The sequence below is a fragment of the Solanum stenotomum genome, chromosome 3 (genome assembly GCF_019186545.1).
Source record: "Solanum stenotomum isolate F172 chromosome 3, ASM1918654v1, whole genome shotgun sequence".
In the NCBI taxonomy this organism is placed as follows: domain Eukaryota; kingdom Viridiplantae; phylum Streptophyta; class Magnoliopsida; order Solanales; family Solanaceae; genus Solanum; species Solanum stenotomum.
Window position 1 is genome coordinate 14,237,277 of NC_064284.1, and position 16,979 is coordinate 14,254,255.

Sequence of the window (16,979 nt, forward strand, 5' to 3'; positions counted from 1 at the left end):
GTGTCAATTGAACAGGGACCTAAACTTACTTTTTGTTTTGTTTTTTTTATATACCATCTTATGTATGTTATTTCTATTGAAATTCAATTAATTTAAATTTGTGTTGTAAGGTCTATTCAGTGAAGTTCTTTACTATAAATTATTTCATATTGAGATATCAAAATTGAAATTTCTAATTAAAAAAAGAGGAGTTTCGTTCGTTGCACTACATTATTCAATGGTGAAAAGGGACCTAAGCTACCAAAACAAGCTCATGATATTATGATGGGTAAACAAATATGGGAGTTTTAATTGTTATTTGAAAATAATCAAGCATTAGAAGGACTTAATTTTACGGATGGTCACTCTATTTATTGTTTGTAATTCGTATTTTCTTGGCAACTATCACATATTTTTTTGTTGCAAAAATGACTTAAGTATCACGAATAGGTAGTTGAGTGACTTTAACAAAAAAATAATTTTGTGACTTTAGTATCACAAAAAATGAATATTAGAAAACTTAACCCCACTTAAAAGAGACCGGCAATAAAATCAATGGCATATAGGTTAGGAGTTAAGATACATTACATTTAATTTGTTGAGCTTAAACTTAGTTAATGTGCAACTTAAATTCTAATATACTCGATAAGATAGACAAATTATTATGTCAAAAAACCTAAAATTGAAATTGACCGACAATAATATTAAAATTTGTCAATACTCATAATTTTATTTTATTTTCCTTTAAAATATATTCAATGGTAAAAACAAAAATTTGGATTTAATTATTTTTAAAAACTCTACGTATCAAGATAAATTTTGTAAATTTAAGTGTAAAAGAGTAGATTTTCATATTTCTGGCAATTTATTTGGGTCTAAAATAGAATAATAGTGTTTCAATGGGTGGTAGAAGGAATATTGGAAATTTATGAACCTAAACTGAGAAATAATAAGTTGTAGTGACTGAAACACACGTTTTTTAACTTGATTTTGTTTGCTAAAAGAGGAGCTTCTGGTGCATCAGTGATTTGAGAGCGAAAAAATTAAGACAGTTCAATTTCGTCCTCCAGATCTAACGCTAACCATATGAACACTCGCTGTAAAGAGCAATCGATTCATTGATTGATCAACTGGAAGTGCAGAAAATTGCCTAAGTAGTAGTAGTAATATAGATTTAGATGAAGCTATTGAAGCTTGCATTTGCAGTTGCTTTGGCTTCTGGACTCGGAGCTATTCTCATCTACATCATTGGTGTCGCCACTCCATGTGCGAAATGATGCATTTACAGTTTCGTTGTGCACCGACTTGTGAATGTGAATGAATTGACATATTTTGTTCGTTTTTGTTTGCAGATGGATCATATCATTTATCTGATGAGGATTTGGAGGCGTTACACTCTCTACAGTCTGGTTTCCAGAAGTGCGTGGTGAGTTGGACTTGTAGTGGCTTTTGGTTATGCGATTTCAGTTTTGCTATCGAAGTTTGTTTTCATTGCTCTAGCTCTGAAGTAGCTGAATTGCCAAATGTCTAGGTTAATCTATATTTTGTGCACTTTTTTAGTTACTGCATTGTGGAGACGCTAGAAAATTAGGTTTGATTGGCATATTTCTGTTTATTTACTGCTAGCTTGGATCTCGGGTTGTTAAATCTTAGTGTGTAATCTTATCTAGCATATCTAAACTTGTCTGATTGAACATCCTTGAACCAGGCTGCAATAGTTAACTTTTACCTAGTTTTTCATTTTAAATTATGCTACAAAGATCAGGATTTGTTGCTTGCTCTTGTAGCAGTGGGATAATCTTAGTTAAGCTGAGGTCAGTGTTTGTTACCTCTATTTGTATATTTTCTGATATCATTACTTTTTAGATGTCTGTAGCGTTCCTTTTTGTTCAAGTATATGGAATAGCACTCTTTGTAAGTTTAAGATGAAACTGAAGAACATTTTCTTGCTAAGTAAGCAAAGCTTTTCATTGATGGCCAACATCCACACACTAAGGCAATGTGCCATCGCAAAAAAGACATAACCAAGTCTTTACAATCAGCTTTGTTGTACCAAGTCTATAAAATCTACCAGACTATTCTCATGATACATAATCCAATCTACACCAGAGAGCTAACATACTGAACCCTTTAACTTAAAATCACGTACAGTTACTGGCTTTCCTTAAAAATGTCTTTGGTTCCACAAAACCTAAGCAATGTAGGCTGGAATTCTCCCCCGCATCCTCTTCGGATATTATCGGACTTAGTTCCATACCCACAACAAATAAGTTTTTAAGTGACCTAGAATCACTATTCAACTCCAAAAATTTGAGAAAGAGTACCCAGAATTTGGATGCCACTGGGAAATGCAAAAAAGTTGTTTATTGTCCATTTATATGCTCCACACATGTAGCATTTGCTGCATAATTTGCAGTTCTCTCCTCTGGAAGTTCTTCTGTATCAAGCAGGTATCATGCACCATTAACCAACTGGAGCAACCCAATTTATAAGGAGCTTTGGTCTTCCATATCATTTCCACGGCCATTGTAATCTGAGTCCAGTTTTGGTGAGACTTTGGTAGCAAGACTTCACAGTGAACCTACCGCTACTGATAGCTGTCCAGACCAGTGAGTCGGGCTCATTTGAGATGCACTAACCTACCCCAAATCTTGTAGCTGTATTATCCGTTTTTAAATTAACGCATTCCTTCTAAAACCAACTGTCTGGTCATTCCTAGTTCTGCACTTAGCAATAGTTGCTTCTCTCTCTGCTGCAAAGCTCAATGGATTTGTGTACTTTGGCTTCAGGAGAAGTTAAAAAGATTAAGAATATTATTCTGTGCAATATTTTCATAGTTATGCCTTTTCCCCTTGGCATCTTCAGTTGCAAAAATAGTGAGCTTACTTTGTTCTGGACTTCTGGTTATTGTGTTTATGGTTTATATATGGGCCTGAACGGAGATTACTGTACTTTAGCTAGTAGATCTTTAAGATTGGTTGAAAGCATGTGCCATCCTACATGTTTGTTGTATTAGCTAACTGGAAAGTGATGCAGAGTGCAAATGGATTGGGTTTACAAGCTGCAAGTGGCAGGGACTATTGTGAGGTTATAATGAAGTTTCCCGGTGAAACAGTACCAAAGTGGGTAAGTTTTCTTTCGTTCACTGGTCCCCCCGCCCCTCTACCCTTTCTTGCCATATAGGAATATAGGGAAACTATCGCAGCTACCATGGTAGTTTAATCTTCTTCATCATCATTCAAAGCATGACACATTATTGCCTAATTCTCTTTCCTGCTGGCCCACGTGATTTCCATGTCACTTGATTCTTATTTTAAAAATTGGGGAACTCGCAACTAGTTGTTAAATATCCTCAGCAAGTACTGTAACCATTTGTTTTTTTTGGTTTCACTTATTAATAGAAAGATCCAAAAACTGGAGAACTTGAGGGCTTGTCATATGAACTGAACTTATGTGAAGCTGTGGCTACTTGGGAACAGGTCAGTAAGTTTTTCACACGACTACTGGATTAAATTGTACTATTGTGTTATTATTGAAATAAGGTGTTCTGTTTCTCTGAGAAGAGCATTTGCTTGAAGCTGGCTTACCTAAAGTTTACAGCTTGCACCTTATTTTACATACTACAATTGATTTAAATACAGTGGGATGATTGCTAGGTGAGGAACAGTACCACAGTACTCACAAAGGAGTACATTGATGCCCTACCAAATGGATGGGAGGACTATGCATGGAGAAGGATTAATAAGGGGGTACTTCTGTAAGTGTGATCTCACTCTTAACCATAGGATTGTCGATATTGTTGGTACTACCACTTAGAAGTCCTTATATATACAAGTGCATAATTAGCTGCATAACCATGATTGTAGTTATTAACTTTTTCTTCGAGAAGTTAATGTAGACACTCTCTTACTGCATTGCACTATGTTGATTGTTGCTTTCCTTTTTATGATATATAATTGGAATAGACTATATGATCTTGCAGCAGAGCAAAATATGTACTTGTTATATCGTTCTGTTGTTACCTTTTAATGCTTATAAAATTTCTTCAATCTTTAGCGTGAACTTCAACTTCCTGTAACTAAAGTATCTGGTGTGGGTTGTTGATTTTTGTGGAGTGTCACTTTTCTTGTGCAGGAACCGATGTGAAAATAGAATTCTTTGCATGGAGAAGCTCTCTCTAGTACTTCCAGAAAGACCACCATTATTTCCAAGGCAGTATAGTCGATGTGCTGTTATAGGCAACTCAGGAGATCTTCTTAAAACAAAATTTGGTGATGAGATTGATAGCTATGAAGCTGTTTTCAGGGAAAATGGAGCACCGATACAGGTTTTGCAAGCTGATCAACTTCTCCTTTTCACTTGATTTTGTGTACCCCTAACACCTGCCTTCTTTATTGTTTTTACAGAACTACACAGAATTTGTGGGCACAAAAAGCACATTTCGCCTTCTTAATAGGGGTTCTGCTAAAGCTCTTGACAAAGTAGCAGAGTTGTATGGTATTGGCACAATTCCCACTTTTGTAGGGTTTGATCTTTCATTACGACCATGCTAAATATCTTAAATTCTACAGAAAGAGGAAAGGAGGTGTTGATAGTCAAAACAACTATACATGATATCATGAACAAGATGATTCGGGTGAGCATTTTCTTCTGCATTTGATAAACACAAACGGACTAGTAAAATACCCCATTGTTTTGCATGATGTGTATTAGCATAGACCATATTAAAGAACTATCCACCGGTGTAAGAAGTAAGAGAATATGGTCCATTAATAAGATAATGAAACAACCGGAATCTTTAGTTTTGCACTATTTTGGAAATGAGTGTCATGTATGTTGCATAACTACGCTTAAATTCTGTAATGTAGAATGTTAACACAAGTATAATCATAACACCGACTGTAAATCTCAAGCTGACTTTTGTGTGCTTTTGTTTGGGAAGGTCTACCAAGCCAAATCTTGGTGAGTTATTTCTGATATCTAGTTTGGGAAGACCTTTTCCCTTTCGTAACAAAATAAAAACCAGAATTTTGGTTTGGCTGTTGGTATACTTGAAATAGTTCCTGCATTATGTGTTGCTTGTTATTCTATAGCTAATATATCCACTCTCAAGTGTCTTTCCCAAACTCGATATATCTTTGGCCATGTGATGCAATAAAGTTGTTTCTCGGGCAGACTGGAAATTTATAATCTGTTTGGTAGTATATCATTTTGTCGGATGATTCTCAACTCAGTGTTCTGCATCAATCAGGTTGTTTCAGACAAACTGGAAATTATTTATTTACACCTTCCTGTTTGGTATGTCTTTCTGTAGGAAGTTCCCATTCTCAACAAAGTATATCTCATGTTGGGTGCATCCTTTGGTTCAGCAGCAAAAGGAACTGGACTGAAGGCTCTAGAATTTGCCCTCTCCATCTGTGACACTGTCGATATGTATGGTTTTACAGTTGATCCAGGCTATAAAGAATGGTAAGATGAAGCTAAAACAGCTTATGGTAGATATTCTTTGTTCTAAATATTTCTAGAACGTAATCATTGCATCTTCTTTTTCCTGCATACCTGATAATACAGTGTTTATATCATCACAGGACCAGGTATTTTTCAGAGTCTCGGCAAGGTCATACACCTCTGCAAGGAAGGGCATATTATCAAATGATGGAATGCCTAGGGGTTAGTCATAACTACTCCTATAAAGATGCTAATCTGTTTCTTTTTCCCCAAATGATGAGGGTCTTCATTCCTGTTGAAATAGTGCAATATGAGTATCATTGCTTAAGTTGTTTAGATAAGTCCAAGGGGAGGGAAGTTCGTCATACTATGAAAATAATATCGTTAACCACGTGCTTCAATTGTCAGAAAAGAAAGTAAGCACACTTATCACTAAAGAGAGAGCATGGAGATCACAGACTTGCCAGTAACACACACTCAGAAGTACAGACAGTGCAGATACAACCTGGAGAAACATTTACACAATACTCCTAAAATAGACAACTACAAACTTGAAATATTTACACCATACATAAAATAGAGACAACTAGAAACATATAGATTTTAGACCTTATTCCTAACATAGAAGCTTGGAAACAGTCATAGGACAGCTAGTAATATATCACTTGGATGCTTCCATTTCCAGCTGTTGTTACTTTTTCTCTTTTTGGGTATAAGAACGTTCTTCATTGATATATTGCAAATCTAACATTTATCAATTTTTTAAAGCTTATTAAAATCCATTCTCCAATGCGAGCTGATCCAGATCGTGTTGTGAAGTGGTTACCCAGCCGCAGCACAATCACTGCTGCCCGAATTGCATCAGAGAAATTGCTCAGGTAAATGACTGTGTTTCTTTCAGCGGCAATAAACTTTATTTCAACTATCAAGAAAATCCACATCCCAATGTCGTCTCAAGTCTCTTTGTTCAACAACCTTATATAAGCTCGGTTTGCATGTCTGTAGGAGGGTTGGAGCTGGATCGACCAATCTTTTGGCTACATGTTCCATAATCAAGAAGCAACGGAAAGGAAACGGTGTGGGCATGTCAAACCTTAGAAAAGCAGCTGTTGAACATCAGAAATATGTAAAAGGCACTACAATGCATCCTTTGGAGCACAATCCAGGACATGGCCAACTCTGCACAGTTCCCAACAAGTTGATAGTCAGAAAACTGAACTAAGTATTCATTAGACCAGATTTCAGGGTTATGCTGTGAAAAAGCCCTGCGTTCTTTGGGAAGATGGTCTGCCAACTTTTTCTTTTGGTGCATTTGTTGACATTCCACTGTCTTCAGAATTTGCGTGCTTGGTACCTGAATGTTTTGCTCAAAGTTGGTTTCAAGTTTTGTTGACAAGGCCTTGTCACGTCCAAGGTTAAGATGGCTCTTCTCTTGCCAAAAAATTATACAGCGGAGTTCTCTTTATATTCATGTATTCTTTTGGCGGCTTGTATGGGACTAAGATGATATATTTTAGTTAGTTTTGCCTTTTCAAATGTAATCAGCAACCGGCTCTTTTCTCGTGTTGTTGATTTTAGCATATGAAATGAAGTAATCAAGCGCTAATCAGCATTTGTTATGGATTAGAAAATTTAGCATCTTTGCCCATTTAATTGATGGAGTCATACTGTCATTCAACAACAAAATTTTCATCTTGAGATATAATACTCATATTTTTTGGGCTCTTCCCGCATTTTTCTTTCCCTTGCCTTTTTCAGAACATACATCATTGGAGTTCTTCAACTCTATTTTCAATTAGTAATAGCAATGGCTCATACAGCTTCTGATGTATACAGTTGGGAAAACATCTAAATCCTGTTCTGAATGCGAAACCAGAAATGATCCTGGTTGCCCTTTTTATTTTTCATAAAATAATCCTGATATCCGGGAATGAGAATAACCATGCAATAAAAGTTTCTTAACTACCACAATGCCATTTTCTGGCAAATGAGTATTTACATCCTTGCAAACTTGATTCTTACATCTCTTTACAAAATTTTGAAGAGCCGATGTTACATAAGTGGTCGAGAATGATTCAGGTTCTTTGGAACACAAAAACTAAAAGATAAATACACATTTGGTCCAGAACATCAAGAAGCAAATTCAAGATGAGGTGAAAGTACATAGCATAACAAAACAAAGTGGCATCTAAACAATCAATTCATTAGTTTGGATAAGAATCTCAAACATTCTGAAAATCCACATATGTGAAAAGCAGAACTCTGAAAATTTATCTGTGCTTGTTTCCATGACAGGCCTTTTATTTAGATTTTGAATGAAATATTCCGAATGTGGAGCAGGTAATGATTACAGAATAAGCAACAACCTATCAGAAAAGTTTGCTTTTGCTGATATTTATCACACTGACCAGCAAATTCTCTCTTCCAAAGCCTGTCAAAAAATAACCAAAGAGAAAGGAAGCATGTCCAACCAAAATTTCTGCCACAAAATGAAATTCATCCAAGGAGGTTTGGGAGGAGGGGCAGGCAGGGGAGAATGCAAGAAAGATGTAGTGGGTGTGTTCTTTGCACCCAACTGTCAATGTCAGAGATGCGGTGGATGCAAGAGGTAAACCGCATTCACTGACCTAAAATCCTAAATCTGTCTCAAGAGGGAAAGGGTTGGCTAACATCTTAATTTTGGAGAGGACAGGCCAGTCTTTTTTTATTATTATTATTTATAGGCCAGTCTTTGCATACACATCTGTTTGCTTGCGGTTGTCATTCCAGGGGGAAAGGGGACAGTGGTATTCACTTCACCATCTTTTTGTCCTGCACTACTTGGTGATGACAAGCCATGTGATGGTTAATAAATGACATTCTTGATAAGGAGACAGACCCAAGCTCATTTTCTAAAGAAGCATTTCAGAGACATCAATATATGCAACTCAAAATGCTTTTGCAGGGTTGCTCTAACTAAAGTATGCCTCTGTGTTTTTATGTGTAATTCATCATTCTATCCAAGAGTTCCACAGCAACATTTTCACATGGTGATGTGAGTGTGTCCCACTATAGCTTCATTTAAGCAAGATATCTTTGGGATATTAACCGTGAAGCTTAGAATTCACATCACCATTACCAACTCCTAAAACTTAGTAAAAAGTTAAAAGTAAGTACCACACAGAGAGGTTCATATAATTATGATCTTAACAAGGACATACATAAGCATAAGAACACAGGAACTACAAACCAATTATAAGCACATTCTCAGAGTATTAGTGTTTCGGAAACAACCTCTCTTAGTCTCTACCTTACCTAAGGTAGGGGGTACGATTTGCGTACCCCTCCTCCTCCCCAGACCCACTTTTGGGATCACAGTGGGTATGTTGGTGTTGTCGTTTCATAGTATTAGTTGCACACTAATGATATAGACCTGACAATGTAGCAAGCAAGTCCATAACCAAAATTCTACAGCATCATGTACAGAATTGGCTACTGAATTAACACTAAGCAGACATTAGATAATGGCCTAAGGGAAAGTGTTTTTTTTTTTTGGGGGATCATGGACATTAGATAAGGGCCTAAGGGAATGTTCTCTACAGCTCATTGCCATCATCAATAAAATTATTTTACCCTATAACAAAGAAAATATTCTCTAGAGTTCCTCGTGCTACAATGAATTGAAGATACAATTCACAACGCTGCAGGTACTCAAGAAAGGAAAGGATGCCAGTGGCTCAGTCCAGGTCATTTGGGAAGTAGCAGCAACACACATTAAGCAACCAAATAAGAGTTGTGGAAGCATAAATAAGATTGTGAAATCAGCTTAAATAAGATTGTGAAATCAGCTTAAATAAGATTGCGAAATCAGCTTAAATATGATTGTGAAATGAAGATTGGACATAAAACTTTATTAGGAAAACTAAAGGAGTAACTAACATTCATTTTCTTGAATGATGCTTCTCTATTTTTTCTGGTCTTAAAAGTTTTGATCTATTTAGGACCAAATTAACAAAGATGTTACCAACAGTAAGAGCACTGTACACTTCACAGCCATTGCTAGTATATCAGAATTGCATCTGAACTACAAAAAGAACACAAAAATTGCAAAATTAGAGGTTAAGCTGCAAGTAATGTTAATATCTGGAATGATTTCAACCATAGGCTTACGCAGTTACAAAAACCTTAAAGGGATACCTTTTCCCTGGTAGAAAAACTCATGAGAAACCTTTATTGAGGTTCTGAATTGAGCAATACATTTTCCTTCGCGATCCAACTGCAGTGATTCCCATATCCTTTAGATCCTCCAATGTTAGCATTGGTAAAACCTCATCATCAACCTCATGAATCTCAAACAGAGAGGCATACTGACCAAGTCCCAACTGGTTCAGCCATACCTTAATCCCATTCCTCTTCCAATCTCGGGTCTCTGTATCAGTTGGGCCATCCTCAGAAACCCTAATTGCCCTCTTCCTACTATTCACATTATCAATTCTCCTATCAATGTCAATAGTGCTCATGTTCACATTATCATTAGTTTTGTTTTTGTCATGGGATTGAACTGGGCTGTGTTCATTATTCTCCAAATCTTCGACATCAGTACTGGGCATTTTGTCATCTTTTTCACTATCATTAACTTTGGGAGTCCAACCCGACCTCATCTTCTTAGTCACTATCCCCTTCTTAGATTTCAAATTCCTAATCTTCCAACTACCAATCGTAACATCATCCAAATTCGCATCCCCGACATCCTCTTTATCAACATTACTCCATTTTTTCCTAGAATTGTTACTTTCATTAGGGTTAGTATCAACAAGAGTTAGAGTTTGATTACTTGATAAATTTGTACGATGGCGATTATTCTTGGATGAGTCCTTCCAGAGAGACTTGGGTTTCCGTTGGTCGAAAGAAGAATGGTCACCGCCAATGTCGCCTAACCTGACGCTGGGTCGACGGTAACGCTTGGAGCCGACGTTGTCATGTGCCTCCATTTCTCCGCCGTCGTCCGGTGATTGATGCTCAGACATTGAGAACACCGGTTAGGGTTTGGGGAAGAAAAATGCGCACATTAAGGAGTAGGGTTCGATTTTATATGAAAAGAAATCTGAAAGAAGAAATGTGGAAGGCAAAATTTATTTAAGGAGTTTGTATGAAAACAAAGTGAGGGCAGGCAGAGAGTGAGAAACTTTTGGAAACTTCGAAGGAGTGGAAGATGGATTATATATATCTTCTAGATGTATGCCACGTATGCAGGATCATAGATTAGACAATAGTTGGTTCCATATGCATGGCTGGCTTCATCACCGATTGCATCTTTTTCATTTATTTTATTTCTCCGTTTTATTTTACTTGATTTGTATATTAAAAAAGATTTATCAGATTTATGTGGGTCAATTAATATGAAATTAAAAATATACCTCACAACAAAATTAAACTTTGATGGAAGGTGTAATATTTATGTGGCTATAAATTATAATATTGAGACCGATTTCTAAAAAAAATTAAGAGTAACAATATTTTTGATCGAGGGAGTATTTTTTCTTCTTTTGACAGTTCAATATTTAAAAAATACACAAAATTTGCTTAAAATTAGTCCTTGATTTTAAAAATAATACGTAAAATTTGTTGGAGATTTAATTACTCCCTCTCCTTGTCAAAAATAACTGTTGCGATGTTTTAGATTTGAGCTTTGGATATGAAATTATATTTAATAAAAATTTATATATATATATATATATATATATATATATATATAAAAATTTGTGCTTTTTTTAAGGTTATTTATAGCCACATTTGACCAGTTGAATATATTCAAATAATAAATTATATCTTTATTATAGAACTAATTTCGCACTCATTACTATAGATAATTTGTGAATGCAATGAATAATATGAACTACTATCATAAAAACTTCATATATATAGTGGCAGAGCCAGAATTTTAAATAAGGGGTTCAAAATCTGAAGAAATAGACACACGAAGTAGTCGAAAGGGGTTCTACATCTACTATATCTACCTAAAAAAATTATTTAACCATGTATAAATAATATAATTTTCCGCCGAGGGGGTTCGAAACGAAACCCCTTATTATAAGGTGGCTCCGCCTACCAAACTATGTATACATGAATTTATTTTAGTTTTAGTTGTTCTTAGGAAATGCTCCAACATAATTTTCAATGTATTTCAATTTATTTTTTGGAGTAGTAGCAATNAAGATGGATTATATATATCTTCTAGATGTATGCCACGTATGCAGGATCATAGATTAGACAATAGTTGGTTCCATATGCATGGCTGGCTTCATCACCGATTGCATCTTTTTCATTTATTTTATTTCTCCGTTTTATTTTTCTTGATTTGTATATTAAAAAAGATTTATCAGATTTATGTGGGTCAATTAATATGAAATTAAAAATATACCTCACAACAAAATTAAACTTTGATGGAAGGTGTAATATTTATGTGGCTATAAATTATAATATTGAGACCGATTTCTAAAAAAAATTAAGAGTAACAATATTTTTGATCGAGGGAGTATTTTTTCTTCTTTTGACAGTTCAATATTTAAAAAATACACAAAATTTGCTTAAAACTAGTCCTTGATTTTAAAAATAATACGTAAAATTTGTTGGAGGTTTAATTACTCCCTCTCCTTGTCAAAAACAACTGTTGTGATGCTTTAGATTTGAGCTTTGGATATGGAATTATCTTTAATAAAAATATCTCTATATATATATATAAATTTGTGCTTTTTTTAAGGTTATTTATAACCACATTTGACCAGTTGAATATATTCAAATAATAAATTATATCTTTATTATAGAACTAATTTCGCACTCATTACTATAGATAATTTGTGACTGCAATGAATAATATGAACTACTATCATAAAAACTTCATATATATAGTGGCAGAGTCAGAATTTTAAATAAAGGGGTTCAAAATCTAAAGAAATAGACACACGAAGTAGTCTAAAGGGGTTCTACATCTACTATATTTACCTAAAAAAATTATTTTAATCATGTATAAATAATATAATTTTCCATCGAGGGGGTTCGAATGAACCCCTTATTATAAGGTGGCTCCGCCTACCAAACTATGTATACATGAATTTATTTTAGTTTTAGTTGTTCTTAGGAAATGCTTCAACATAATTTTCAATTTATTTTTTGGAGTAGTAGCAATTTATCTAATGAGATCATGTATTGATGAATATTTATCTTAACTCACTATATGTGTTCTATTTTTAGTAAAATTTCTTCATAGGCTAAGATTTCTCATCTTATTGGTTGAAATTTTTATATGTTTGCTTCATTCCTATTTTTTGCTCAATACTAGACGGGAAATGAAAATGAAAAGAGTGGTTATGGTGGTCAGAGGCGGATGCAAAGTGATGCTATCACCATATCGAGTTCATCTGAATTCAATATTTTTAAGGCGGAGTATAAAGGCATTGTGTTGCATTAGCAGTTTAGTACCACTTAAAACAATTTTTTTTTATCTTTTTTGAAAATCAGAGACTTGTTTGAGAAACAGTATTTTCCCCTCAATATTCGTAATTATGCCCTAAAACCTTTGATTAGCATAATGCCACAACAGTAAAGTGAGACTGGTTTTAAACCCTTCACGTTATTAGTATCGAAGATTAACAGTTACAACTATGATACTACAATTTCAATCCTTTAAATACATAAAGTAATTTTTATTTAATTGATTAGGCATCTCAATAGGATTTACATGTAATTAAAGTTAACTTAAATATATTTAGCAAGACATTTAGAAAATTTCATATAGCCCAAGTGAAATCATCCACCAATACATTTCAGTTCATCAAAATGCAATTACACGAATTTGTACGAGTTATCACACTGAAATGTTTTCCTTCCAAGTTCTGCATCAGGTATGAGGCCTTGCATCTACAAAAGAGAAGTTTGCTACAGCTGATGAACGATCAGTGTCTTTTCTTTGCGTTTCCAGCACTTGATTTAGCTGATGGACTAAATATAATTCGCACGAACAAATAGACGATGAGACCTAAAGAAAAATGGGATCCATACTGTGCAAGCAACTTCTGCACAAAGAAAACAACTACTATTAAAAAGAGATTTTCACATCAACTTGGCAAACAAAATATTAACCGAGAAATCTTTGAGATTCTGACACACAATTCGAAACTCGCTAGATAATGGGCCAGCCTCTCTACTCTTCTTTATTTAAATACAAAACTTTTGTTTCCGGCTAGACCATAGCCCGGGCACAGGTAATTGATGTATATTCTTTTTTTCCAGGGGAGGACTTTCTTGAACACCTCATTCAGATTAAGATGTGGTTAAAGTCTCTCCGATGGTAGTGTATATTACGCTCGAGGTCTCCCGAGCCTCCTGTTATACCAATGTCTATATTTCGTTCTAGGAATAAGGTAAATTTAATTGCTAGCATATATACAGCAATTTCTGAAACAACTTCTCCTTACAAACTAACAAGAAGGTACTTATTAGAACCTTACTTGCTTTTTCTGTTTTGTGCCAGTGAAACTGGTGAGAGATTTTAATTAGTGAACAAATGGAATAGAATAAAGAAGAGGTCTCAAGTTACCTTTGCCTGAGAGTGAGCAGCCAGTCCAAAACAGCCCGATTGGTAAAAGAAGAAACAATCTTTAGTCAGAACAGCAAGAAATGTTTACAAAACAATTATAAGGAAACCATATCTCATGCTTGTGTTAGGAGGGCAAAGTTACCAAATCTAATTTGTAGGCAACAGTTTTTTCTGCTAAGGTTTCTAGTGCAGGAACAGGGGTGGAATATGCTACCTGCAAAATAGTCAACACAAAGCAAAAATAGAGTTGTGAAATAGAACGGTGAAGGCTCAAGGCAACAAATAGGTTCTTAATAGATCTTCTACTAATCAAACCTGTAGTTTTGATTTTGTAGGGATGCGAAAAGTTATGACAGCAGGTGCACTGTAGTAAGTTGTTTGCACTTTGGATTCCAACTCAAAAGTGTGTGAAACATGAGAGCCACTGCCAATCACATACAACAAAAGAAAAATAGTGAATTAAAAAAACAAACTAGAGCAAGATTTGAGAGGCTAAAGAAACAGGATGTGAAAAAAAGTTTTTAAATATACAAAGGGTTTCACTTACGCATCAAGTTTTTCCCATGAATTGGACGTGTTTCCAGCCACGAAATCAAATATTTCTGTGGACCAGCTATCATCAGTAAGATTTACATCATATATAGCACTGCATAAATTCAGAAAAGATATATGAAGTTTCTTCAGATAGACTAAACTTATCATCCTTCCAAAAAAAGTTTAAAGAACAGGACCTAGTGGTTGATATGCATGATTACAACCACAAACGCACACCCACTCAAGTAAACTGGAGTACAATATCAGCCAAGTATCCTTTACTACAGAAGGACATGACATGTGGGAAATTGATCTGTGGTAGGTGCTGCATACATGTTTAAAATTGTAATAGGAGAACAATATGAAACTATGTAAATTAAGTAATGCAGATCGGCAAAGATCATAGAATGTAGTGTAAAATGAAAATATGTTTATCCATTCGAGAGCAATATTTTATGAATAGCCAGAAGGATCACAGCTCAAATTCTCCAGTACAACTAGAAAAAACGATTAAAGAAAAGAAGATGCAGAAGTGACTATTGACAAATTACCAGAGCCCAAAGACTGTACAACCTCCAAAGCAACAAATGATGAATTAGTAGAGCATGTAGGAATATTTGCTACTTGGAAAGCATAGTTACACCAAAACAAATATGATACTGATCTAGAGTACTTTTTACTGCCTGCAATTCAACAACGTGATTTACCCCTGCAAGTTTTATCTGCTGATTTGTCATTTCCATCATTGTTTTTGGGTTCAAGTAGAAAAAATATGACAAACATCCATGGAATGCTTAAAGGAATTGGGATTCAGGGAAAACCATTTGTACAAGCTAATGGAAAACCCCAAAGTTTGATTGGTACGCCGAAATATGTTTTCCTTGATAAAACTATTTTCCGTTATTTGGTTCTATATGATTTCTCCAAGGACAATATTTTCTTTCAAAATAGAAAAGTAACTTTCATCACTTATGTATGAAGGATCCCTTTCCAATTCTTACTTCCGATCTCTTGCTCCAACCATCACATATTGTTGTTCTCAACCTCTACAATTCAAAAATATCACCGCCATTCTTGTATGATATCCTCCACCTATAATGATTATCACATGACCTCCTTTCGTACTCACCAAAACAATCTAGGAACGTTTTTTTATTTTGATGACTGTGGTGTCTTGGCCACCTTTCACGCACCTCGACTAATTCCACAGGATATGTGCCACCTCCCACCAGCGAGTGGTATTAGGTAACTCTATCCATCAAGGTTAGGACAGATGGAAATAATCACCTAGTGTTTTTTGTCTCGGCTGAAAAGACCTGTGTATTGTACCTGAAAACTCACGATTCTCAACCACTTCATGACCACTAGGCCACAGAATATACTTCTCATTAAAATATTGTAAAATCATAAAAATTGGACATGGACATCATAACAAATCATACAATTTTAATTATAGTGACACAATTCATTCAATCAAGCTAAAAAAATTGGAAAATCCGCAGAAAAAAAAAGATGACCAAATTGGCAGAAACTTTTTGCACTAACGATTCTAGATGAGCAATGAATGTAACGCATTCAGAATAAAAAAAATTGAATTGATCCCCAATTTCTCTGTGAAATTCACGGTCTCATTTTAAAGGTTTATAACAGGAGTTAATCCATTCTACTGTAAACAAATAAAAAAGAATCAGATTGTTCAAACAACAACAAATGCAAGCTATAAGGAAAGAGCAAGGAGTACTGACAGAGATCCATGATTATAGACGTCAATGGAAACGGAGACCCGTTCAGTACCGGACTTGAGCTTTAGGAGTGAAGCCTTCTTGTGAGCCACTACAAACGGAGTTACTGCTGCCGCCGTTAAAGAGGAAACTCCAAAAAGAGCAAAAATGGTGAAGATTATCAATGGTGCTGTCGCCATTAGGAATTGTTTTGGAGGAGATGAATATGGAAAATTATATAAACGTGGAGGAAAGAAATATATATATTATTAGGGTACTGGAAAAGAGGTCAATGTCAGAAGTGGGCTTTTAGGGTGTGTTTGGTATGAAGGAAAATGTTTTCCATGGAAAATATTTTCCTAGAAAATGTTTTCTTGGAAAACAAGTTGATTTTTGACTTATTTTCTCATGTTTGGTTGGTGAGTAGAAAATATTTTCCAAAAAATATTTTTAGTGTTTGATTTATGAATGAAAAATGTTTTTGAAAAATTTCTTTTATTTTTANGGGGGGGGGGGGGGGGGGGGGGCGAGGGTAGGGGTGAAAAAATGAAATTTTGAAGTCGAAAGTAATTTTTAAAAACAAACTTAATTTTTTTTTGGGGGGTGGGGGGTGGGTGGGGGGGTCGAGGGTAGGGGTGTAAAAAATGAAATTTTGAAGTCGAAAATATTTTTTAAAAACAAACTTAAATTTTTTTTTTTAATTGGAAGTTGGAAGAGAGTTT

The 16,979-nt window shown here is 35.0% G+C and overlaps 4 protein-coding genes across 5 annotated transcripts in view; 1 reads left to right on the forward strand and 3 right to left on the reverse strand.

Moving 5' to 3' along the window:
* LOC125860825 (V-type proton ATPase subunit C) overlaps positions 1-16,979 on the reverse strand; it is a 64,511-nt gene that overhangs the window by 15,142 nt on the left and 32,390 nt on the right. The window lies entirely within an intron of this gene.
* Positions 887-7,059, forward strand: LOC125860824 (sialyltransferase-like protein 2). The gene is made up of 12 exons (XM_049540850.1): positions 887-1,245; positions 1,332-1,405; positions 3,016-3,105; positions 3,381-3,458; positions 3,636-3,736; positions 4,114-4,306; positions 4,386-4,476; positions 4,551-4,615; positions 5,294-5,448; positions 5,568-5,649; positions 6,196-6,305; positions 6,433-7,059. Exons 1-12 carry the CDS (start codon positions 1,158-1,160, stop codon positions 6,647-6,649), a joined length of 1,344 nt encoding a protein of 447 aa, XP_049396807.1. The 5' UTR covers positions 887-1,157; the 3' UTR covers positions 6,650-7,059.
* On the reverse strand, positions 7,649-10,499 carry LOC125860827 (uncharacterized). 2 transcript variants are annotated; one of them, XM_049540854.1, is made up of 2 exons: positions 9,604-10,499; positions 7,649-9,485 (listed from the first exon to the last, which is right to left on the reverse strand). In XM_049540854.1, the coding sequence occupies exon 1, from the start codon at positions 10,431-10,433 to the stop codon at positions 9,624-9,626; it is 810 nt and encodes a 269-aa protein (XP_049396811.1). In that variant the 5' UTR covers positions 10,434-10,499; the 3' UTR covers positions 7,649-9,485; positions 9,604-9,623. The 2 variants fall into 2 exon arrangements, with proteins under 2 accessions (XP_049396811.1, XP_049396810.1); XM_049540853.1 differs by having other exon boundaries at positions 7,649-9,490.
* Positions 13,163-16,487, reverse strand: LOC125860828 (uncharacterized). The gene is made up of 6 exons (XM_049540855.1): positions 16,282-16,487; positions 14,550-14,648; positions 14,318-14,426; positions 14,145-14,216; positions 14,003-14,008; positions 13,163-13,478 (listed from the first exon to the last, which is right to left on the reverse strand). Exons 1-6 carry the CDS (start codon positions 16,455-16,457, stop codon positions 13,359-13,361), a joined length of 582 nt encoding a protein of 193 aa, XP_049396812.1. The 5' UTR covers positions 16,458-16,487; the 3' UTR covers positions 13,163-13,358.

What these genes read in the sequence shown, in the direction of transcription:
- LOC125860824 (XM_049540850.1), top strand. Translation starts at nt 1,158, where the DNA reads ATGAAGCTATTGAAGCTTGCATTTGCAGTTGCTTTGGCTTCTGGACTC. An exon ending in CTGGTTTCCAGAAGTGCGTG is followed by an intron (nt 1,406 to 3,015) that starts GTGAGTTGGACT and finishes AAAGTGATGCAG; the next exon opens with AGTGCAAATGGATTGGGTTT. An exon ending in GATCCAGGCTATAAAGAATG is followed by an intron (nt 5,449 to 5,567) that starts GTAAGATGAAGC and finishes ATATCATCACAG; the next exon opens with GACCAGGTATTTTTCAGAGT.
- LOC125860827 (XM_049540854.1), bottom strand. Translation starts at nt 10,433, where the DNA reads ATGTCTGAGCATCAATCACCGGACGACGGCGGAGAAATGGAGGCACAT.
- LOC125860828 (XM_049540855.1), bottom strand. Translation starts at nt 16,457, where the DNA reads ATGGCGACAGCACCATTGATAATCTTCACCATTTTTGCTCTTTTTGGA. An exon ending in GTCTATAATCATGGATCTCT is followed by an intron (nt 14,649 to 16,281) that starts GTCAGTACTCCT and finishes GAATTTATGCAG; the next exon opens with TGCTATATATGATGTAAATC. An exon ending in CTACAAAATCAAAACTACAG is followed by an intron (nt 14,217 to 14,317) that starts GTTTGATTAGTA and finishes ACTATTTTGCAG; the next exon opens with GTAGCATATTCCACCCCTGT.